Consider the following 25,034-nt stretch of genomic DNA (forward strand, 5'->3'; position numbering starts at 1 on the left):
TAAATAATTCCCATAGTCTCAAATCAGTTAAATTGAAACAACAATACTGAAAATACAAGACTAAAAATAGGATTACATGGCAAGACATTACACTGCAGTGGATCAAAAGTTTGGGGCTTCTAGGTCCTGTTATACTAAATGGAATTTCCACTATTTTTTATGTCAGGTATCAACAGATTGCTGCTACCCAGTCTGCATGACAACAGCAAAAACAAATGTGAAGAATTCAGGAGCCCTTTATCACAACTAAAGAGAGAAGGCTGCAGTAGCAATAGATTGTCTTGGTCATAAAGTGTAGAATCACATAACAAGTCACAGTTTAAGAGTTTGGCAAACAGGTAAACTAAATCTGGGTAAAACACAGAGCTTAATCAAGTGGTTACTGATTTAGTGATGATTTAAGGCTATAGTGGAAGAAAAACTCAGGTGTCTAGTGACTCTTCTACAGTCCCATTATTAAATGAAGAAACACTGATCTGGTTAACTTCAGTGCATTAGCATCATATGCCTACTTTTCTTTTTTTTTTAATATAAGAAGGAAACAATCATTTTTGCTAGCTGGACCCTATAAAAATTATATTTCAAAGCAAACATGTTTCCTCAGCAAACTTGGTGAAGAGCAAGCTAATTTAAAGGATTTCCCTAGAAATTTTATTCACTCATATTTGTCTGAAAGCAAATTAACCTCCCACAAGTAGAGGACAGTGATTCCCACCTTACTTTAAACAGAATTCCTCAATTTCCTGCTGGCCTTTTTTTTTTTTTTCTTTTCTGCTTGAAACAGCAATTCTAGGGAGGCATTACTGAAAAGCAGTGCTTCTTCCATGATGCATATAAACCCCATATCTTTTGGGAAACAAATTATGTTGAATGCTACAGAGAGAAAATGTATCTGCTATCAATTTGCAATTTGCTATGTAATTTACATCCTTCAGTTGGATTTTTTTGTTTTATTCTACAGCTGTGTTAGTCAGAGCATACAGAAATTTGCCTCTTAATGGACAATTTGACCTAGGAGTTCTGCTCAAGAGATGTAAAGAAAAAAAAATCCTGACAATCCAGACATTTTGTTCTGACAATATTACCAACTTCTGTTAAAGCACTTCTGTTAGTACACAGCTGAATTGCATGGCATATGTACTCAAGTTGGTAAGGCTTAAATTAGCAAGCCATTATGTAAGCAAATTTTAAGCATAATTTAAAGGAACTAAATGACAAACTCCCTGAAAAAGCCACCTGACATACAATTAAGCAAATGTTTCCAAGTTGTCTTTCCTTCCAAGGAAAGATAAACGTCAGTAAATCCCTGACGTTATACTAAAGTGAAAACAATCTCTTGCTTATACTAAAGTGAAAGCCAGATCAGAAATATGACTCTCTTCTTCACTGATTACCAGCATTATTTTCTGCAACCACATACTACTAAGTTCAGTGACATAAATTCTCATATATTTATAATGTATTTTACATCCAGATTTCCCACCAGTTGTCCTTTACATATGGAAATAGAAAAAAAGAGAAAGCAAATTGCTCTATTCTGCAAAACACAGGAAAATTGTGACGCATTTACTTTTATCATTTGCTCCCTATTTTTTTCATTTGAAATTTGATAAAAAATAATAATCCTAATGAAACCTCTACAACAGGAGACTGATTGCTATGGATAATTATATGGCTTAATCTGGAGCACGGATCTTCCACCTAATTTGGTCAATGTCATACATATTTCACTCAGTTCAATTGCACTCACAGCATCTCAGGAAATACTGGAATTTTGATCCAAAGAAACTACATTTGCTCATTCATTTTTGTACCCTATGGTGTATCTCCTTTTCTAGAAGGAGAATGAAACATGTATCAGGTGATCATAAAGGCAATACCTATTTTTGCATTAACTAACCAAATACTGTGGAAAAGTTTTACAGGAATGAGGAAAGAAAAAAGTTGTATTTTCAGTCAATTTTCATGCTTTACGAGGTCATGGTACATGACAGGGAAAAACAGAGAAAGCAGTGGCAGCCAGGCCATCAGGAGAACTGAGGCTGGGCTCCTTCCACCCTTTACCAAACCATAAAAAACTACTAGTTGGACATTTTGCTGACTTTTCCACTGCCCTAAAATATCTCCAAAATATTACCAAAATATAACCAAAATATTTCACTTAAACCCACTACCATTTTGGCAATTAAAATCTTGGTGTATGGAACATAACTAAAAGGATTCAAAATTCAAAGTGTAGGCCCTCTATAAGGAGCTAAAACCACCTAGAATATTCTGCCAAAATAGAAGTGTCAGCTTTTTCTCAAAGAAAAAAGAAACCCACCTGACCTCTCTCTGCCATTTTATCTCACATAAAATTGAACTAAACCGATTAAATGTGGTCTGCCTGCAACTATATGAAAGAAGAGCAAACTCAGGTCAGAAGTGCACAGAGCTAACCAATACTCAAAAAACATGACAGAACTTCAGAAACATATTTGAGTATGCATTTTGACATTTTAGAACACAAATCACTGAAATTCAGGTAACGCATTAGCCACTAGAATATGCCAGTTATTGCCAAATAATTTTGGAAGTGTAATGGAATAGTTTCTTGATCAGCCTATGATGCTTACTAACTCTCACTACAAGGTGTTTTGGGATGTCCTTTATGATTTTAAATTAGGAGAGAACATATTAAGTTCTGCTATATATATTTGAAAAAATCCTTAAGAAATATTTGGCACTTACTTGAAAAGGTAAAGAACAGCTTCAAAGTATTAAATTTTTTAAATATTTAGCTACAATTAAGAGCTGCAAGGACCTCTTAGGGACCTTGCACATTGCCCTACAGCCACAAGCAACCACATCACATAAATCCTTTCCTAACCTCATTAAATTTAGCCTTTAAAGTTTTATTGGGCTCTTTTTCTTCCCAATAAGCCACATGAAATAAATTCTCAAGGCTTTAATGCTTGTAAAGATCTTTTTTTCAAGCCAGGAGTGTTTAGGGCCAAGTTGTACACATTTGGTCTCATGTATTCACTGTCCTCTATTCTTATTGTTTAAATTTTCTGCATTTCTACAGATCAATTCCATACTTCTAGGTGTCGACTATAATTGCTTTAGCTCTTGTTCCCTTAATCTCCCTAGCCTTCTCTCACATGGCCACTCTCCATTTCCTGGATCATCCCCTGATTGACTTTCTTTGTATTTGTATTTGTATTTGTATTTGTAAAAGATGGGTAATGCATGGGAAAAAACACCCCAAGTGAGGTATCATTAATTCTCCAACTCTACAGGAAACACCTTGAATCTAGGTTAACACTTGACTTTTCCTGAGATGAAAATTTGGTAATTCACACTTCAGCATCCTTTCCAAATGATGAACCCTTAAGCTGAAGAAACTTGGTGCATGTGTTTGTATTAATATAATTTATTGTGGTAAAAAATTCATGTGGTCACTAAGGGATAAATACGTTTTAAAAGTTTTTAGTGATACAAAACTTGCCATAAATAATTAGTCAGGAATTTCGAGCCATTGAAAATAATTAAGAAATAATATTTTTTTCATACTGCTCTATTTTAATCATACCAATTGTTCTAAAACATGTTATTTTTAGATATGTGTTACTATTTTGAAACTAATTAATTCTAGAGAGAGGCACTGCTGAAGCAATGGTACTTTAAAGAAGTGATCCCTATATTTTTCACACATTCAGGACTAGTTATCATCATTAACTATTCAGCTGTTAAAGAGAAATAGCTCAGCTTTATCACACCATAGAAAATTTATTTTCACAGATTACTATTATGGCATTTTCGTGGCACGTGGAAGCCTGGAGTTCAACACCTAAACTAACCTAAACCTTTAGGAAAACCTAAACTAAGACAACTGCAAATGATAAGGATGTATTTAATTGAATTTAGGACAATCCAAACAAGTCAGATATGTCTTTAGAATACATCTTTGGAGTAGCACTAATGCTGACATAGTAAAAACCTCCTGCAATACTCAAATGTGATAGAAATAATTTTCTCTGGGAATTGCACAGTACTAAATTTCAGGTTACAGGTGTGCTAGGATTTAAATGGGGGTATAACACCACTTCATATCCCAAGCATAACTCAACAAAGAACACATCAAAAACTACACTGGATTGTAAACAATTTACACCTGTTTCAGCTGAGGTGCCAGAAAAGCTAGCTAATTGCCACACTTAATACTCCAGTTAAAAATCTGGAGTACCACTTTTTGCAGAACTGCCCCAGAAGAGGTGGTAAATGCACGGGCACTGCTCAAATGCTGCCACACCTGATGCCATGCACAGGGTGCAGAGATGAACAGGGAACCACCCTCACCTGTTTGAGACAAGGCACAGGCAATACTGGTGAATATGCCTGTACATGATCCTAAAAGTTCTGCACATTTATGAAATTATAACTATGCATTCAAAAGATTCACTCCACCTTGCTCACAATACTTATGTCCAGTTTGTTTACCTATATATTTCGTTCAAAATGTCAATCAAAAAGCTGATTTTACAAGAATTCCCTGAGTTTCTGCTGCAGCCAGAAGTGAAACACAGCAAAGCATGTAAAACAATGTAAAATTAGAATTAAAAGACTAAATTAGAATTCCTGAAGCTGATGGAAGGTCCTTGCATGCAAAAAGTCAAAACTGTTAACTAAAGATGTATTTATGAAATAAAATTTTATCACACTTTATTGGCTCCTCTACTTTTTAGCCTATAAGTAATTCTCAGTTCTTAATTTCTTTTATTGTCATAACTTTGACAACAGTCTTGGGTTTCCTCGTTGAGCTGTCTTCAAGGCCTGTGCTCAGCTAAGGGATGTGTAGGGCCTGGGTGTCAGGATTCCTGGTATTCCCCCCTCCCCTGTGGATGATTATGAAATTTCAGTTCAGTTTTTCACATTAATATGTATCCCAGTCAACTAACAACATTATAACAATAAATTATAAAAAGCATGGATTCTAACCACTTTGTCCTCCTTTGGGAAAGCATCCAAGGAAGCAGAATAAAAAGAGAAAAGAAAAAAAGAAGAGATAAAGAATAAAATAGGCAAGTATTAATAGACAGATTTCAAAGAAATGCAATTCTAATAACTCTCTATGAAGAGACAAAACCACAAAATTAAGAAAAAAAAGAGCTTTAAATAAAAAGATGACATTACTGCTTATGTTGCAAACATGGTTTCCCACCCTGACCCAAAGAAGCATAAACAATATAAGAAACAAAATGCAAGTTACAAATGAAATGACACACTTCCATTTCTGTGGCTTGAAATAGGGGATGAAAAATGGTTAAAATATATATTCAATTTTTTTTCTGAATAAAGATAAGCTGCATCACATGCACTTATTATTAGAATAATGTAATACATCAAAGTAAACTATATTTTCAGAGACTAGCTCTGATGACACCATCTACAGGCGACACAATGCAATGCATCCATTTTTACTAATATATTAATACATGCACATTTTCAGTCAGTTCACCTATGCAGTTTTCTTCAGCATGTGAAAAACCTCTACAAGAACCATGAAATGCATCTTTTTGAGGGGTTATTTTTGGTTTACATGAAATTTCAGAAAGCCTATTCAGCTGATGTCCATCTTAAAGAAAGTGAAGAGGCCACAAACTAGTTCCCTTGAGAACATGATTACCTGCTATACAATCTGTGTTCACTTTAAGTGAATTTTTGTTGATACCAAGAGCACCTATAAATTTACCCTAAAAAAGCCTGGCATCTTAAAGCCATACGAGAAAGTTGCCTCATCTCATGACAGAAAACAAAACCGTTTATGTAATAAAAAGAGATGTGTAAAATCCTTGATGACCAGCCAAAAAGAATACTGGATAACAGTATTCCAAATTTAGATCCTACTGCTCCTGTATGAGAGACTAGTCAGAGGCTTGGAAGGGACTGACTGACCAGAGGGTACTCTTGGATATCATTTGACTTTGTGGAAAGCTGCTGCAGCTAACTCATGCAGATCAGAGGGAGAACCATTCAGTTCACTTACCTGAAAATAGGATGCTTAATCCAGACTAATCTGAAGTTTTATTCTTTAAATAAATTTTAAAGTAATTGGCATAACACTTTTCCCGTGCTAAGAAAAGTGGTTGTTTTTTGGTTTTTTTAAACCAAAAACTTGACTGATTTCATGTGAAAACAGTCTATAAATGTTTATGAAAAGCTCTATGAAAATAAAAATGTAAAATTAAATAAGGACTCAATAAGAATTTATTAATGTGGAGTTGTACCTGAGCAAAAGGGTTTCTTCTTTTATTCTATGAAAAACAAGTACATTTTCTACAAGCTGTCACTCTATAGAACTGGACACTATTATTTTTTGCTTTAATTAACTCTGTGATTCCCAAGTACCTGGGCAATCATTAAATACATTTGTTTCACTTGTGTGATTTTTCATTGATTTACGTGTGTGATACACACATGATAATGAAGCAATGAGTGAAACACTTAAGTAAAATGAAGCATGAAATGCCAAACTTAAAGAGAATAATCTGCAGCATGACAGTGTCATGGAGGCTTTTCTTAAGAGTACACGTCAGAAGACTTACATTGTTTGATCGCAGAGAGACACGACCTCCACATCGAGCACAGAACTTGGTCCGGCAATAAGAGCATAAATGGCCACAACCATCTGCAAACTTTGTTTTATGACAGATTCCACATGTTGGAGCATCATCCTTGTGCTCTCCCTGGTAACGGCGGGCTTCTTCCCCTATCTTTCTTACTTGCTCTTTATAGCTTTCAAATTGTTGATGCAACCTCCTGCATAGATGAGAAAAAAGTTTATATAGCACGAATAGGAGGAAAGGTTACTACTCGGTACTTCTTTCAGTTTGCAACTCCACCTAATATTCTGGGCCTGTTCACAATACTACATGTACCGCATATCAAATACACACTGCACATGGAAGACTGCATAGGGCAATCTAAAGGAAAAAAAATAATAGACATCTTTATTCTTGAAGGCTTACTTCAAAGATTACAAGCAAATCATTTCACTTAACCAGAAATTGATTCAAATGCATATACTGAACAAAATTGCCTACCACGTACTGAATAAAAGAAATAATTGTGTGACCAAATTTGCATCTTTTTAACCAACTTAATTTATTCATCAGGTTTAATCAAAATATGTAAATCAATCTCCAGTTTCAATGCTTTCAAAATCTAGATTACTAACAAATGCAACAGATATTTCAGAACATGGTCTACGATGACACTGACCTTCAAGAATATGAGAACATCATTTTATTTCAAATTTATATCTTAACAATCTGTTGTGTTTTCTCTTGTTAAGTATGAGACTACTTACAGTTTGCTATCTCTCATTATAGTATTCCAGCTTAGCTGCAGGAGTATATGGAAGCATTAGTAGGTACAGAGGTTCCTAGGATGAAGACTGGTGTTGAAAGAAGCAGCACTTCTCCCCAGCTGCCCCAAACAACAAACACCCTGACCCTGTGCCCACCATCTGGAGAAGTATGCTGCTACACAGACTCACCTCCTAATCACAGCTCAAAAAGACCTGACACAGCCTAAGGAGGAGATTCCAGAAGGGCCGAACTTGGTCTTTGCACCATGCTATGTAAAACCCAAGCTTTTCCAGATGTTGCTTCAAATCTACATCTCAATGGATAACATTTAAAAATCATGAGCAACTACACAGATTATGAATAGAAAGAGGCAACCTTGAGTCTAATAATTGGAAACAGTAGGTGTGTTGTCTATAGAGGTCTTGGTGATATCCTTTATCTCTGCTCTGAGCTACCTTCTTCCTTAACTAGCACTGACTCACACCATTAACCAGAAGTATTTTTAGTGACACAATTCCATGTTTCTGTGGGCGTGTGTGTGTGTGTGTGTGTGTGTGGGTGTGTGTGTGTGTGTGTGTAGAAATTGTCTGGAGTTTTAAGATGTAAATTATCTGTGTTCTTTATATGAAATACTTCATCAGTGATGTGGATACTTTTACTTCAATGTGATATTCAAGCCTAAAAAATGAAAATTTAACTTAACTCACAGGAATTGTGGTAAAACACACATAGTTCAGTTGGACAGGAATATTATTGCTTGTAAATTGTATTTCAACCAGCTCTCACACTAAAACCAGTAACATCACATGGGCGCATTCTAGTGAGAATGCAACAACAGCAAAAGCTAAGCAACTGAATAATCTATTCTCCCTAACTACAAACATGATACATTATACTTAATGCTTTATGCAAATCAAAAGCTTGGCAGGAGCAGCAAGAGGGTTTGTTTTGTTTTATTTTTACTAACCTGCTTAAAAGCCTTTGCAGTATTGAGTAACGTGAGAAAAGTAGGTCAAAGAATTAGGCAAAATACTGGAGAAACTTAATACATTTTGCCATATAACTGGATTACACATATGAATTAACTTATCTTACACAGTTTCTCACTTATAATGCATAAAAACAACTGATGACATTCAGGAATTTTTATAATAACCAGCTTAAAGATTTCAATTAAATAATGGAGAGGTCTGCAGGTAAATTTCTTATTACATCAAATATTCTATTAAAAAAATGAAACCATGGAAACTAAATTCAGTTCTCCTCCACTAAAGTAAAACCAAAAGCCCTGGCTGTGCACCAACATAGAAAGGGAAGCTAACAGCAAGCACTGCCCCTCTTCCTGGTCTTTTCCAATTAGAGTATCTACATTTGAACTTTTTCTATCACAAACGAAGCTTAGGAAGAGGGTTAACACAATCATGTTTTTGCCCTTCTGTGTGCACCAAGGGGTAGATGAACATTACAAACTGGGCAAAACTTAAGTGAGATGAGACTGAAGTTCTTTATAACTAAGTATCAGTTGTCTATAGATTTGTTAATTTCTGAATCCATGTAAAACACGTTTTACTATGAGGGGTTTGAAACCTTTATCTTGCATATCATATACAGCACTACTGAGGAAACGCTGGCATTTTATCTGCAGCAAGAATGAAACTGGAGAAAATGACTGCACATTTCACAGAGCAGAATCTTACCCAGTTCACAGCAGGTCTGGTTCAATTGGCTCTTTTTTTAACCACCTTTCCTACCTTTTTGAGGAAAAAGCTGGATCTCTGTATCTCTGGCTCATCTATAATGGTGGTAGCAAACCCCTCTCAATAGTTTTCCTATATATAGAAGTATTTTAAGTATTAAGCAAGAACTAAAATACAGTTGGTAGGTTTTGACTTGCTCCTTAACTTCTGGGCTATTGAGCACATTTTCATCAGACGCAAGGAAAATTTACATCTATTAAATATTCCTTAATGAAGACAAGCACCTGAAGGTTAAACTAAAGACCTAACAACAGCATCTGATATAATAGCTAGGCAGACCCTTGATGCAGATACCAATTCAATCCCCTCTAACAGAAAGAGCAACCAGACCACTGTGTAAGAGGGACATATGCATACACCCACATGATTTTTCTTCATGCATCCAATCATTTATCTGGTTCTGCTACTGAAGTGAAGGGCACTGGGAGGATTAGCTTACTCTGAGACATTGCTGCAGTCCTACACTTGTGCAGAACTCCCAATGCCCTGAACAAAAGAGCTGCATCCACACGAGCTGACGAGTCTGGGGAGGGCACTGCTATTTCACACTCACAGACATGGCACATATGTATGATCAAAAAGGGTCCCACCATGGGAGAATCTCTGGGCACATCACATCCCCTGTGACTAAACCACACTCTTCTGTTGCTGAAGTACTGGAAGAGACTGAGCAGCTTGGAGGGGGACATCAGCCTCGGGACTTTACTGCACCTGTAAAGGGGGGTCAGCATCACCACCCACAGTGCACAAAAACCAACACACACTTTGCATCTCTACAGGGAAAGACTTAACACACTCACTTCTACAATATACACAGAACTCAACATATGTTTAGGGTGCTGCTGTTTTTTTCTCCAAGAAAACATGATGGCTTCCTCCTCCCATTTTTTTCAAAGGTATCTCACAAAAACCCCTGCTTCAGCTGGTTATACAGGTACCATATTTTCATTTGAATATTCATTATTTTACTTTGACAGCAAAACTTTTACTTTTTACAGTGTAAACTAGTAAAAAAATTACTGATAAGCAATTCTCCAAGGCTTTACTCACTTCTTCATATACTTAACAAAAACTGTAAGCCTTGGAGAACACTTGTGATAAATACCTTAGATTGTTTAAAGCTTTCAGACAGCTCACTGATATAATTAGGAGGACAAACAATGAACATTGAGGCCATTTATAACATCGACTGACCAAAAAGTGTTGCATAAACAGAGAGAAATTATCATTTATGTTGTTGGATTCTTTAGAGCTGGACCAAGATGCATATTTATTTTCTTAAATATTTTAATTATTTAAATTACAATAGAAGGCTGTAATTTTTTATCAGACTACATTATTGCTTCTTTTGCTGTTTTAAATTCATGTATTAAATTATATTTTGCTGTTTTAAATACCTATCTAAATTATTTGCACATATATGCTGAAGATTAGGAAGCTTCAAAATATTGCATTTGCATATATATTCTCTGTGTGCACAGATTTTATAAAAAAAATTTTTAAGATTTGTTTCTCTTTCACGCAGACTTACATTTTAAATGACTTAAAATGTAGCATGAAATTGTATTTTGTACCTCCTTAGAAATCCAGTAGGTGGCAATGCAGATCGTATTTTCACTCTCCCAGTTCAACTCAAATGGTTCTGTCTCGAAATTAAACACCTGATGTAATGTTATAAAAATATTATGCCCTGTCATGAGTTCATGTTAGTAGAAAAAGTGTCGCCTTCTAAGTGACACAGCCTGAGGTAACTATCCACCAGCAGCTACTGCATGTCTGAAAAAAAGCTTAGTAAAATGCAGCATTTTGTCCTCTTCACCCACTCCACACAAACACATCATCTCACAGAGCTCAGACAAGTTTTTCCATAAGATAAGCAGGCGTTTTACCAAGCTCTGTTCTTGGCATTCTTTTTTTATGGTAAATAAACAATTTAAAATGCAAACAGCCATACTGTGTATGCCCACGAAGGCAACAGCTAGAGCTAAAAACGTGTTGGTGATCTTTGAGCAACTACGCCGAAGCTGTGACCTGCAAAACCCTGTTCAGCTGCTCTGTAAAGCTGGAATTACCTCAGTCACACTGGATGCCTTGCTGGCATCTCATCAGCACCCATCGCATGGAGGTGCTTCCAGAGGGAGCTTGACTTGGCCCTCAGCCCCACCAGCTCCTCAGCTGGGAAAAGCTGGCAACTTGTTCCAGCTTTTAGGAACACACACTTTACACAGCAAAGTCAAGACAGGCCTTTTTAGCAAGTTGCTGTGGATAGTTTTGTCTGAATAAAGAGAAATGAGGGGTTTATGGTAGGTCTAGCATGTGTTGACAAGATAAACAGCTGAAGTTGAGTGGAGAAGTCTAGATATATTTTCTGCTTGCTTCATTAATTATCCCATGACATATAAATCCATTATTAAATTTTTTACCCTCTGTACAGGTAGGACAAGTTAAGGTTGAATAGTAACAACATATCTAAATGCTCAAGCTCCCAAGTTCTTGATGTAGCAATGTTACTGTGTTAGTCTATTTGAAGACCAGGATATTTTTAAATGTTTGGGGGTGTGCTGCTGTTTTTAGCATGGGCAATACTTGGTTCGGTGAGATGAAATATTTTGTAAAGATGAAATAACTGCAGGATGTACTCATTTTGCAAAATATTGGACTTCTATGAATTTGGATGTTAATACTTCTACATTAATGCTATTATTGCATTTTTTATTCAGTGTGAACTGCTGTTTTAAGAAACAAAGGCAAGCAAGACATGGTTTCTGTAAGCTGTGAAACAGGTAGCAATATGATTAATCAATTGACCTTTAGAGGTAAAAAAGGACAATGTTTCTGTAAAAGAAATACAAGCACTAATCAAAGGACTTCAAGTAGTAGAGTTAGCAGCTTCCATATCCATATTTTCTCCTGCACATACTGACTGCTTCTAGTCCCTTTGCTGTTTCCTACTGTCCAACTTGTCACTTTTCTGTGACTTTACTTACCACCCATTTGACCTTGCCCTAATCACATTTCCTGTAGGTCCTGTCTCTCACTCCTACACACTTTTTAATAAATATATCAAAATAGTTACTATACAGTATGTTCTACATCCTACAACAAAAACAATAAATATTTCTCAAAATTTCAGATTTTACCTGGCCTGAAACTTTCTTCATTCTCCCCTGTCCACTCAACACACAACTATGGATCAACTCAATTTTCTCTCAACTTGGTGTTACCCTGCCATCCATGACATTTTTCATCTCACCAGCAATCACCTTAATCCAGCTGAGCATCAGCCCTTCCTTCCCCACATGCCAAGATCTCTTCTTGCTCCCTGTTTTATTGGTGCAAACACAAATCTCACCATGTTTGTAACTCACAGGTCTGTCCCTCTACCTCACATTTGTCTCCTCTCCAAACTGAACTGTTTGGCATAGATACTGACTCCTGTCAATCGTGGCCTGTACACCAAACTTCATAAACTGAAACAGAAATTTCCTTCTACCTGCAGTACAACTTACCACCCTCTCCATTCTGTTTTGCACTCGGGACCAACAACCACTGTGCTACACACTGGAGTCACACCTACTTAGACCTTCACCTCAACTGTTGTATAAGGGGCTAATTTTGCAATTTAAAACCAAACCAAACAAGAAACAAACAAACAAACAAACAGAAAACCACACACCCAAAAAAACCCCCCCATAACCAACCAAACAAACAAACAAAAAAAACCCCACCAAAACAAACCCTATAGAAGTTTAGCTGATTCATATCTTTCCAGCTTAAACATTCAGCTATCACCAGCTCATCCCTCAATTCCTTTTCCTGCCAGTGCAAGCCTGTCAGTCTGATAGTCTAATCACAGTTCTGCAACAAATATAATTTAATTTATTTTACCTCTCTCTTTGTATTCCTCCAATGAATCTGCTTTTCTACTGCATAAAACATAAATGGCTTATCTTCACCTTCAAAGACTTTGACAGCCTATTTCCATCCTGCTTATGATTTCTCATTCAGTACCAAGACGCTTCTGCTTGAGTTAAACTTTCAAGCAAGAATCACAGAATGGTTTGGGCTGGAAGAGACCTTAAAGATCACCTAGTTCCAAGCCCCCTGCCATGGGCAGGAACACCTTTCACTAGACCAGGCTGCTCAAAGTCCCATCCAGTCTTTGAGGACTTCCCTTTGTTGCCTCTAGCATGGCAGCACTAGGAATATCACTGTTATCACATTATCCTCCTTAAAACTCTCCTTCACCTTGATGCCTGCAAAGATCTGGACAAAAATTAGATATGCCAAAAGCATGTTAAAACTTTTACTTAACAGGCTAGGCAATGCAGACTCTCCTGTCTGTTCTTACTGTTCTATTATTTGCCTAATACCTACAGTGCAGGCTCCCCCTGTGACAAAGATCACCTTTTTTCTACATGTGTGAAAACCCTGAAAACCTCTGAAGGGTTACAGTGCATGTCAAGTGCTTCCAGGCAGTATGGTAACACCAATCTCCCAAAATTATTCAGAAACACACGTAGTCAGTTTTTTTAATTTCTTTTCATCATGTTATGATTCTAGTTATTTACTTTCTGCTTTCCAGGCAATATACTTAGAGCCTTCCCCAAGTCCATGAAGGGCAAGGCATTTTTAATGACTTAGTATTTTCCTATAGGTCCATGACACCAGCCCAGGAGAAGCAAAATCACAAAAAATTTATTATGAGAATCATGATAAAATTTAGACTTGGCCAAGAACAAGGGTAAGCTTAAAGACCTCACACCTGAACTTAGACTTGGCCTTCACCACTGCAAAGTTGTTCACATGTAGCAGATACTTTTTCCCTTTATACAAGTTGTCTTAATTCCAATTCCTTTCTATAATCTGTTATCAAGCACATACTACCTGGCAGCATCCTCACAAGCCTGTACAGGCTGTGCAAAGATTTCCCACACCTTGTCTAGAAAGTGTCCCTGCTCACCACATCAGAGAAGAGACACACCAGCAAACTGGTGTGGGCTGCAGTTTATTCCCAGGGCTCTTATCTGGTGCCTTTTCACCAGCAGGAACAGTCATTTTCAAGTTAACATTTTACTTAGGGCAGGTTTTCTGGAAGCATATAAATGAGCTCATTAAATAACTTGTATAAAATGCAATTTTTCATCTGCCTGGAAGATTTCCTAATGTAGATTATTGGAAAACTTTATTTTCATATACTTCTATTTGTTGGTGGTTTTTTAAAATAACTACAGCCCACAAGCAGACTTTTTCCTTACACAACTGAAGAACTGTGAGTCAAAAATGTGCAATATCTACAATAAGGAATTTACATTCCAGCTTCCCACAGTTCCTCCCCAAATGACCGATATCCCTTCTGAGGTGAAAATGAGAAACCAGAGAACAAAGCAAACAACATATAATAGTACTAAAAAAGGCATAGCTGAGGAATTCAGAAAGAAACTGTGCATGTCTTGTATTAAAAAGCACTTACATGTTGAGATATATTTAGTACTGAAGGAATCAGTGCCTTCTGCTCAAACTCAACTGGCAAAGTGACAGTTTGACTGGAGCCAGTAGAAGGGTGGTGACAGCACCCCACAATGTGTCAATGCCTCTTCCTTTGGTCTTAACCAGTATGGCCACTCTAACACACCTCTCACCTCTGTGGGCAACCTCACCAGTATCAGTTATCCCATGCAACCACCACAGCTCTGCTGCATTTCCCTGTTTAATTCCTTCCCCACTCAGCTCTCCTAACACAGACAGTGCAGCAGGAGAGCAGCTGGTTTGCTCTGAGGAGCTGTCACCAATTCCAAGTGAGAAAGTTCAGAAAGTTTCATGAGTTCCTACAGAGCTGTATGAACTCATGTATAAAGTCCAGCAGCCTGGACTTTACCAAATGCCACGCCTAAAAAGTTATAGAAATGTCACTATGTTACAGTCCCACTCTTACTACAGCATTAAAACAAACATTCAGGCCAAGCATTGTCTGCCTAATAAACACAGGACCTATAAGCATATTCAGCTTTTTAAAAATTGCTGAAACTACTCATGCAACAAAACTGCAGAGGTAAATGGCTGTATTATTTTATTTGCAGCTACTCATGCAATACTTATTGCAGGAAAAAACCAGCCATAATGACCAAGGGACAGCAATACCCATGCAACCACAGGGTCAATCACTCCAGGAAACTCCATGGGGTTAGAGGCGACTTAAAGAAAGAAAATCTGACTCCACACAGTTGCATTAATGTTTATGGATTAAAAGCAAAGCAGAATCAGAAACTGAAGAAGATGATTTGACTGCAGCAGAAGTGTGAGCTTGAGCATCTCTTGCACTTGTAGTGTCAAAGTTGGGCATTTTAAGAAATAAAGTTCTAACGTAGTACAAGACACTAATATTGCTTCTATGTGACTTTATCAGGAATATGTGTGTACTAGGAAAAAAGGCTAGAAAAAAAAAGGCAAAATCAAAATAACATGATTTTCTACAAAGATTGTTTTAAAACTGAATTTGATTTTTTATAGACATTGCTTTAAAACTGAATTTCAGTTCCCAAAAATTTGTCAGCTTAAGTCTCCATAAGATCCTCTGTAAAAAAGGCCTGAGCAATTTTCTCCTGTCTACCCACATTATCAGATTGATGCCTTAAGTTTTAGCTTTCAGAGTTTTTAGATTCTGTACTGCCTCAGTGTGACCCAGTTCAGAAGACTCTAAACTTGATGTCAAGTGTTAGCAAGCTCTCTTCACAGGGTAGTTAGACAAAACAATCCTTTTCCAGCCTGAGAACCAAGAACATCTTTGCAGCCTTAGGCTCAAGAAGTATAAACAACAGCAAATTGAAGAGAGCAAACTGGGAGGATAGGACTGCATAACCTGAAGCTCTAACTGGACAATTGACTCCAATATGTAAATGGACCAAAACTTATAGAAGTGTGAAAACTCGTGATCGGCCATGCATCTTGTGTCCATCTTGGGTCCGCCTTGGGCAGAGCCCCAGCCAGGCTCCTGTGCTGCCCAAGGTGTATCCTTTGAAGGCCTTTCAATAAATATCTACTTTATTCCTTTAATTCTGGCTAGCCTCTGTTTTAGATAGCCTCTTTAGGCATCAAGATCACAAAAAGGACAGCATCTTCCAGCATCTCTTCAATTCACAACACTCTTACAATTTAACCCTGGAAACTGGGAAGTAATCTCAAGAGTCGTCTCTTCTCAGCTATTTCAGAAACAAAGATCTATTCACTAATAATATTTTTAGATAGATAGATAGATAGATAGATAGATAGACAGCTAGATACAGCTATATATAGACAGATATATAGTTCTTTTTGTTTGATTTTTTTAATAAAGTCATTTTATGCAAGGCTTACTTGAATTATGAAATCAGGGCTCACTCTAACATGATGAGAGGACAGACAAAAATGCTAATGGCAATTAATAATGTTAATTTGCCTTTGTACTTTCAGTGAAATGCTTTCCTTCTCTGTGTTTTCTTTATGTAGCATAACAGAAGAACTGGTTTAGTGTAGGTATATGGCAGAAAACAAAGATCCCAGGGACACCCAGCCATGCCAGCACCATTTGTGACATTACAGGGCATATCCTTTTACATTACTGCATTTGCAAATACAAATAATTTTCATACATAGTTGCTTATTTAAAAGAACAAGCCATAAAGTATATTAAACAGAGCTTCTCTTAGAAAAACTTCTAAAAAGACTGCTGGAAAGTCCCTTAATTTTTTTTCCTTATCAACTCACTAAGTGATGTCTTCATTTTACTAATTTATTTAAATATTACTGATTACCAGTATTACTGATCACTTAAATATTACTGAATTTAATCCATCACCCCACTCTCTTCCCCATGTTGTATAATAGACCACAGAACTTGTCTTGGATGAGCTGACCTATGTGACATAACAGTGACATAACAATGCTTTAATGTCATGAAGTGATCCTTTACGTAGGAGTCTCTGAGCTCTATAGGAAATTTCTGCAGTAAAATACTATTTTGTGAAGTGGCTCTGCTAGCAAATGTCCCTTAAAATACATTAAATATATGAGTAAAGAGTGATTAGATTTATTTTCTCTTCAAAAACATCAGTTTCATTTTATTATGGAATACAAACATCATTTATTTAAGCTAAACTTCACCACAATCAAATTTTTGTGAACAGACAAAACCTAATCTGTTTTCAGACTGACGTGAAGGAGAATTAAATAGTGTTCTCTTCAATTTATTGAATTAATTTATTGAATCACATCATATGCTACTGCAGGCACATTTTTCTCTAAGGATGGTCATCATATCGCAACCAATCAGTTATAAAACTTAGAATATTAAGAAAGGAGCAGGGCAGGGAGAAGAGGATGGGGGTGGGGAGGCAGAGGGCTACAGTAGAAAAGCTCAATTTACAAATCACAGAATGAGGAAAAAAGATTAACAAAAATCTTAAGGAAAAGTTTTTAAAAGGGAGGCAGAGATTTGCACCTACACAAAATCACGCACACAGGTACAAGTATTTAGCTCTCTTGTTCTGAATAGAGAACTATTAACCAGTAAACATATTACTGAAGCAACACATCGGAAAGAAAGTGAAAGATATTCCCATTTATCCAACCGAACCAATTTTAATAATAGTTCCTTAATGCAACCCTATCTAAATTGCAATTAGCAATCAGAGTAAGAATAGACCCTCCTATACTCTGACAATATTGGTTTTGCTACAGTCACACAGTGGGAAAAGATGTTTAAACACCCTATCATCTGCTGCAAAGAGTACAATGCCCATAAGGTAAAAAAAAATCCTCAGTGCTGGAATAGATCCCTTCAGTCAGCTGGCACCTGGTAAAGAGTTTGGGAAGTTGAGAGGTATGGGTCCTGGTTCAACATTAACAGGAAATTACTTGGGATCAATGCTTATCAAAACAGCATTCTGAAACAGCCTTTCTCATACATGCATTTGGAAGAAAAAAGAAATCTCAGTATTTTTGGCATCCAATGTGTTAAACAGATGATAGGTATCAGATGGCAATACAGGGTGAGTAGCAAAAATATGACAAACCACAGTGGTCTGTAAACAGAGCAAAGCTACTGAAATTCTAACTACCATATGGTGGTAACAAACAGGACACGTGCAAAACAGGAAAAGATCTCACAGTGAGGGGTGAGATAGGAGCCAGCAAGATGCAGAACTGAAAAAAAATACAATAGGACTGCAAGCGCAACAGTGATAATGTTTCAAATTAATTATATTCAGCTGAGGCTCACTGTGTACAGTATGTCTTCTACCTAAAAATAATTTAACAGCCTTGCTGAGAGCATCTCTAATTTATCATCCTGTTCACCTTCCTTTATAATTTCCATATTACAAGGAACAAAAAAGGCTCACACATCTATTTTAAATATACCATCAAAGTGCTTGAACACAAGATAATGATTAAGCTTGTCTCCAGCATTACTTAATTCTCTTCATTCTTCTGGATGCCTAAGTAAACACAAATGAAGAGCATATGGCATCTTAGTGAATTAGAAAATTAGAAAAGGAGAACATTAACTGGTTTATTTTATGCTTTAAGCATACCACATGGTAAAATTAAAAATGTCAAGGCTCTTTATATTTATGACTTATTTTAATATCTTCTTTTAATGTACTCTCTTTTTAAGTTAAATGAGAGGATGGGCTGTGAAACAGCCACACCACAGACCACAGTACTTTGAGAGGCCAGGATAGATAACATCTAGTCAGGTTATGGTGAGAGATGGGTGAGAAGAAAAGAATGATGGGAACAGTTATGTAAATTGAGTTATTCATTATAAGGTTATGTTCTGAACCCTGCCCTCTGATTGGTTCCATATAAGGTATTGTTTCTGTTCCTCTTTGTTCATTGGTTCCCTGCCCTGAGTTAATGTCCATGTAAGGTTGTGTTTGTCTCATTTCAAGGTCTTCTGGAGTAGCTCCCTACAGCATACAGCTTGTGGTTTTGTTGGGCATTGATTGTCAGCACACCTTTTATTTTACTTTACTAAACTCTGGTTTTCGAGCACTCCAGTCATACCCATCCCTATTTTATTTACTGCCAGGCTCCCAGCTGTTCTACTCCCGGGGTTGTGCTCACCAGTGGCAACGAGGGCTCATCCAACACGCGATGCAACCAATGTCCTCAAGAATACTATTTGTGAAAGAAAATCTATAGCATTTTTCTCTACACTTTTAATGTAATAATACTTTTTCTCCAGAACTTCAATGCTCATAACTTTTTTAAGAACATTGTCTTGAGTTTGAAATTATTCTCAGTAGAAAAATGGAGTCTCTTTTGTGATGAGCATCCTGGCTTCTTGATGCTCACTGAGACTGTACAAGCTAAGATATAAACCCATGTTGCAAAAAAAATTTTCAGCAAAACTGTCTCACCTGATGAAGCTGTTGAGTAGAAAGTGTAAATCCAAAATTAGTGTACACTATTTTTTTCTTTACCTAAATTTCCACAGCAAGGCCTACAGGAAAACATGACATTCAATTTTAGGTTTTCTTCTCCTTTCCTTCCTGTATCTATCAACATTTTGATTGATTCCCAAGCCATTTATGCCCAAACTCTTATGAAAAGACATTCCCATAAAAACATCTAGTCCACACAGTTCAGTACTGCTAATATTTCAAAATATGGATTTTATTTCTATAATAATGCATATTGGAAAAATGCCATTTGGACAACATAACGAAAGGACATCCAGAGGGATGCTTCAGTAACCATGTGCTCATTCATCACATCCAGCAGACCCACTGCAGTTCTCTCCTGAGGAGTCATACCCATCATAGGCATGATTTTAGGATAAGAAAAGCTTCTGCCAACCTATTTACCATTTAAGTCCTGGCAGAAAACCCCTAAGGCTCATTTTAAACCAATAATATCTTAAATAACGGGAGTGAGTGTCCCTTGGGAAACACTGCACAAAGTCTACTAAACTGTTTTATGAGTCTGCCTGCTACTCAGAAGTATCCATAAATTTGGCAGGGAGACATTTCTCCAAAGGTTTTCCAGCAGAAAAATACAAAAAAAGTATTTTTCTGCTCTTCCATAGTGGTTCTCACAACAGCCCACTACACAGTGTGGAGTCACAGAGATTCAGGCTCCCTGATCATTTTGGACCACCACAGAGGTCTACAGGCTGCTGAGCCATCATATGCCATAAGCTCAGACATTCAGAAAACTTGGTTCAGTGCCACAAAAGGCTCCAGGTACAAATCTGATACTCCAGTGTAACTGTGTCTGTAGACAAAGCACTGAAAATTTTTGAGTGACCAAGAATTTGTTCCAGAGCCCTTGGATCTAACCATACCATCAGTCTCCTACTTACTCTCTAGTAGGAATAGGTATTTCATTCCCCTGGGATAACCCATAACCCTTTGCAGAACTAAATACTGTAAAAATTTAGTTCCTCTCATAACTCAGTACTTTCTTAATCTAAAACCAGATTTCCAGATGGAGGTAGATGTAAAGGAAGAATATCAATCTTTTACATCAAGCCTTCTTATTGCTTGAGCCAGCAGCCTCTAAGCAGAGTTCTTGTCGTTTTGACGACACTGACTTGCCCTTCTGCCAAATTTACAGACTTTTCACAACAACATGGAAGAGTCACAGAATGTGACCACTGTTTTGCAGTCTTGTTCTCCACCACCTTTTAAAAGGCATTCCCTCCCCTTACATAGGGTACATAATTTAAAATCCAAAGCTGTTAGTCAAGAGTGCTCAAGTGACATTTTTATCCAGTACATTGTACCATATTCTCTAAAAGCTGAAGAGAATGATGAAGATGGAAGCTGTATGGGTATCCAGAGTGAGATCCTTCAAAATGGATGATGATTTCTTATCAGCTCCCTCCATCCAAGTGGAACAACTAAAAATTTTTTTCTGTCAGCTATAATCTGAACAGCCACAGAGCATTTCTGAAGTAGAAGCAAAAATCTGGAGGCTTCAAGAAAATTCCTGGAGCTGGCCAACAGTAAAAATACTGAGAGTTTTTCCATGTTTCAAAGAAAATCACCTACCAAGCCATCTGTGCATTGCACCACACTTTGGTCTGTCGCCAGGATAGCAAAGAGGTGAGCTGGACCCAGAACACTGACATCATCCAACCATGTCACTGATGTGGCCTCATACATGCCAGCTTCACAAAAAGTATTAAGCTAGGTACACTTTGCCAGAAAACAATGCTATAGTAAATGATGGGGCAAAAAAATCTGACTTGGTTGATGAAAGGCAGTAATTTTCCTACCTGAAAACAGACAAGGAGTAGGTATCTCTGAGTAGCAGCAACTTTCACCTTTTTTTCCTCTAAATATATTGCCAAGATTATCAAAATAATATCCTGGTATGACCGATAATATGTGTATATTCAAAAAGCTTCCTGCTAGGTTTGCACCAAGTGAAATGCCATTTCTAGCACTTTAGGAAGGGGTGACTTAGGATATGGTGCACTGAAGGACAGACAGGATCTATTTTTCTGTGACAAGGACTGAGATTTATGAGATTTTTCTGTGTGTACTAGATTTTCTGCCTGTGCTCACTGCCACAGCTATTGTAATTTAGTTACGTCACAGGCCATTAGAAGACCAAAATATATGTGTGAGGAAGACTGCAAGAAGGCAGAGTGTTAGGAAATAAAATGATAATATGTCTGGATAAGAAGTTTGAACCAAAATCTACTAGGTACCCTATTTTATGTAATTTGTTAGATCTAGTCACCAGGGCGATTCTTTGGTATTTGATATGGATTCCTCAGCCAAATCACTACACTGTTAGGAGCCTGGAAGGATTACTACTTAAGCCTGGAGGAGTGTGGAAGCATGGCTTCACCCACTTTGTGTCTTTACCTAGTTGATAACCAGGGAGTTATGATTGGTGGTATGTGTGACTGATGGCTGAGAAATAGTGGAGTGGTTGCAACCATTATATTGGAAATAGTATGATCACCTTCAATTAAATATATTAAAGCTTTAAGTTTAAGTGAGTTGTCTTTACTAGACCATAAAACATCTATTAATGCTCTTAGGAAACCTCTTCCTGAGTTAGGAAGATGTGCAATATGAGCTCATTAACATTCTTGCAACATCAAAAGCTTTAGTTCTAGCTAATGCAATAAAAATGGCCCCTTCCGTCTCTTCTAAGGGAATTAAAACTCAAAATTAAAAAAAAAAAATTATAGGAAAAACAAAACTAAAACAAATAAATTATCTAAGTCCTGGAGTTCAGGAAGTGTGTAACACTGTATTGATGGGATCTGAAGCTGTGCAATGCATTAACTTGAAGATAAGAAACAAGTCTTGTTCAGAGAATACTGAGAGATCCACACCTACTAGGTGAATCTCACTCATCATTAAAAATGCATGCCCGGCTTCCAAGGACAGTCACTTCAACTCCCATCCCTCAGTGCTTATGCTGCCTTTCACCACTAGATTAAAAAGCTTTTAGTGGTGAACACTGTGCATGTATGAAAGTGTTTACACTTTATAATTAAGTCACCTTTTGATCTCCTGTGTGATAAACTAAAGAGATTGAAATCTCTAAATCCTCCACTGCAAAGTAGTTTCTCCAGCATCTGAAACATTATTGTAGCTCTTAACTGAACCTTTTGTGACCTTTCAACAAGCATTAAAAATATAATGCCCTAAGAATTGTGTCCTTCCTTTATCCTTTTTCCAAATGCTGCATTACAAATGCCAAGGGTGAATGTCATGCTTAATGGCCCAACAGCCTCCATGGTTATCCACCATGGTTTTGAATACTGCCTCTGTGTCAGGAGTCTAATAAATTTACAGAATATTCCTAATTCCCAAAATTTAACAAAGGAAAACAGATCATCAGCCAGCCAGAGACTTCTGCAGCCAAGTCTTCAGTCTTCTTGTGCACAAATAATTCAGGCCTATTTATTTTCAAATATTTATCAGAGATAGGTGATGTCACAAGTTTTGTTCCGTCACTATCAAAGTCAGAAATTACTTCTTGTCCTCACAGGATGTAAATACACTTTTCCATTTTTCCCTATATACAAAAAAAAAATTTAGCAAATTTTTTGTACATCTCAAAAAGGGCTAGCATCTTCCTGAAAGTGTCTTCTGTCTAAAAAACATTACAAGATTATTTGCTATCTGTTACCAACTCCCTGTATTTTGTACCTTATAATTTTAAACAGTTTGTGTTTATAAGGAACAAAGATAAATAAAGATGAATAAAGACAGCTGGTGCTGCATCATTCTCAAGGTAGATATCAGTTACTCAGGTAAATATCACATTCCCTAGAAGATATTCCATATTAAAATTGACATGATACTGCTGAATGCAAGCAAATTAAAGTTTCAAAGTCTTACATCAGTATTCTCATTGCTGAAAAAACCCAAAAATATTGCCCTATTTTCTTTTTTGTAGTGTCTACAAAGAATTGCATGAGGTCTCTTCTTCACATAAAATCTTTCCTATTCTAAGTAAGCATATTTGAAATTTTTTAAAGTACAAAACTTAATTTTCATTTTTATGATGCACAGGATTTACACATGAAGAGTCCTACCTAAGTACTTAATGAAAATTAAAATAAAAATGAAAAATGGCAATAATTTCTTATGGAAAAAAAAAAACACCATAATTTTATTGGCCAGTCAGGTGTATGCTTTTCCTGTGATCACTTGTACTACTGAAAAATTTTCAGTCACTAAAAATAGCTTCTTTTCATGGAAAAAAAAAACCAAATCAACTGTCCCTCCTTAAAAAAGAAGTCTCACTTTTCTAATGTAACTATTCTACCCCCCTCCTGTCAAAAATGCTAGATAATGTGAATAACAGTAGAATTCAAACAACTAAGCCTTATCTTACTTTCACCAAAAAAATACATCTATTACTTGCATCAAAATGCTTCACTGTGTTCTCTCCTTATTTTCTTCTACTAATGTTCCTTAGCTAAATCCCAAAGTCTTCAGCTTGGAAATTCCTTAGAAACACTTCTGCAATCCTTCCTTCACCCTACTTCCTATTTTTAGCTTTCAGATGTCGGCAGGTAGAAAAGCCGATTGCTTGCAAATCCTGAATTTCAGCAGAGTTCCTTTGATTTCCTTCTTCGAGGTTGCAACAAACAATTAGTATGTCCCCGCTGTCAGAAAAGTTCTTAATTGAGTTCATGAAAAGGCTTTTGAATTCTTGACTGAAGTGGAACACTCTTGTTTATAGCTCGTGGTGCCATCGCTGCCAGGCTATGAATAGCTCTTCCGCTTCCCCTCGCGCGCTCTCCAGCAGCGGAAAGGCTCCGCTGCCACAATCGGCACCGCCGGCAAACCTTCCATGTGCCTGGCAGAGATCACCACGGTGCCACTGCTGGAGGCGTTCTCCAATAGGCTTGGGCCTTCATCTTAACTCACACACATTCAACTCCATCCAAATCCAACATGTCACCATAAAGAAAAGACACCCTGAGTATCTGTTGTTCAATTTTTCTTGCCAGCTTCTATGAACTGAAACAACCGCTACAAAAAACATCTAAAAAGCCTAATTCAGAAAAAGGATATTTCTATGAGCTGAAATTCCAACATTTTCATAAAAAGTTTGAGACCCCCAAACAATAATGTGGCATTCTGTGATTTTCCTTAAGTGAATCTTAGCTTTAACCTTTGAATATTATTGTGATTTTACTTAGATAAGTGTTTAGCTCTAGCAAGGATATGATTTGCATTTTATTTGTAAGGAGAGCAAATATGGATTCACACAAGAAGAGAGACCTAGAATGACAAGAGTTCATAGACAAAAAATAAAATTTCCAGATTAAGACTTTGTAGATGCTGAAAACAAAAAGGGAGTAGGTGACAATACAAATACCACTCTAGGAAAAAACAAAAAACTTTAAAGTAGAGTGTCAGACAACTTTTGCCACTTATTTTTAGCACTTTCAGAATCT

General features: G+C 36.8%; 1 protein-coding gene across 1 annotated transcript in view; it reads right to left on the reverse strand.

Annotated features, from left to right (window-relative positions):
• RIMS1 (regulating synaptic membrane exocytosis 1) overlaps positions 1-25,034 on the reverse strand; it is a 306,280-nt gene that overhangs the window by 181,965 nt on the left and 99,281 nt on the right. Inside the window, exon 2 of the mRNA XM_050972851.1 lies at positions 6,588-6,801. Within this exon, the coding sequence (XP_050828808.1) occupies positions 6,588-6,801 (214 nt within the window). The remainder of the gene's footprint in view (positions 1-6,587; positions 6,802-25,034) is intronic.

Source organism: Serinus canaria, chromosome 3, assembly GCF_022539315.1.
Source record: "Serinus canaria isolate serCan28SL12 chromosome 3, serCan2020, whole genome shotgun sequence".
NCBI classification, from domain to species: Eukaryota; Metazoa; Chordata; class Aves; order Passeriformes; family Fringillidae; genus Serinus; species Serinus canaria.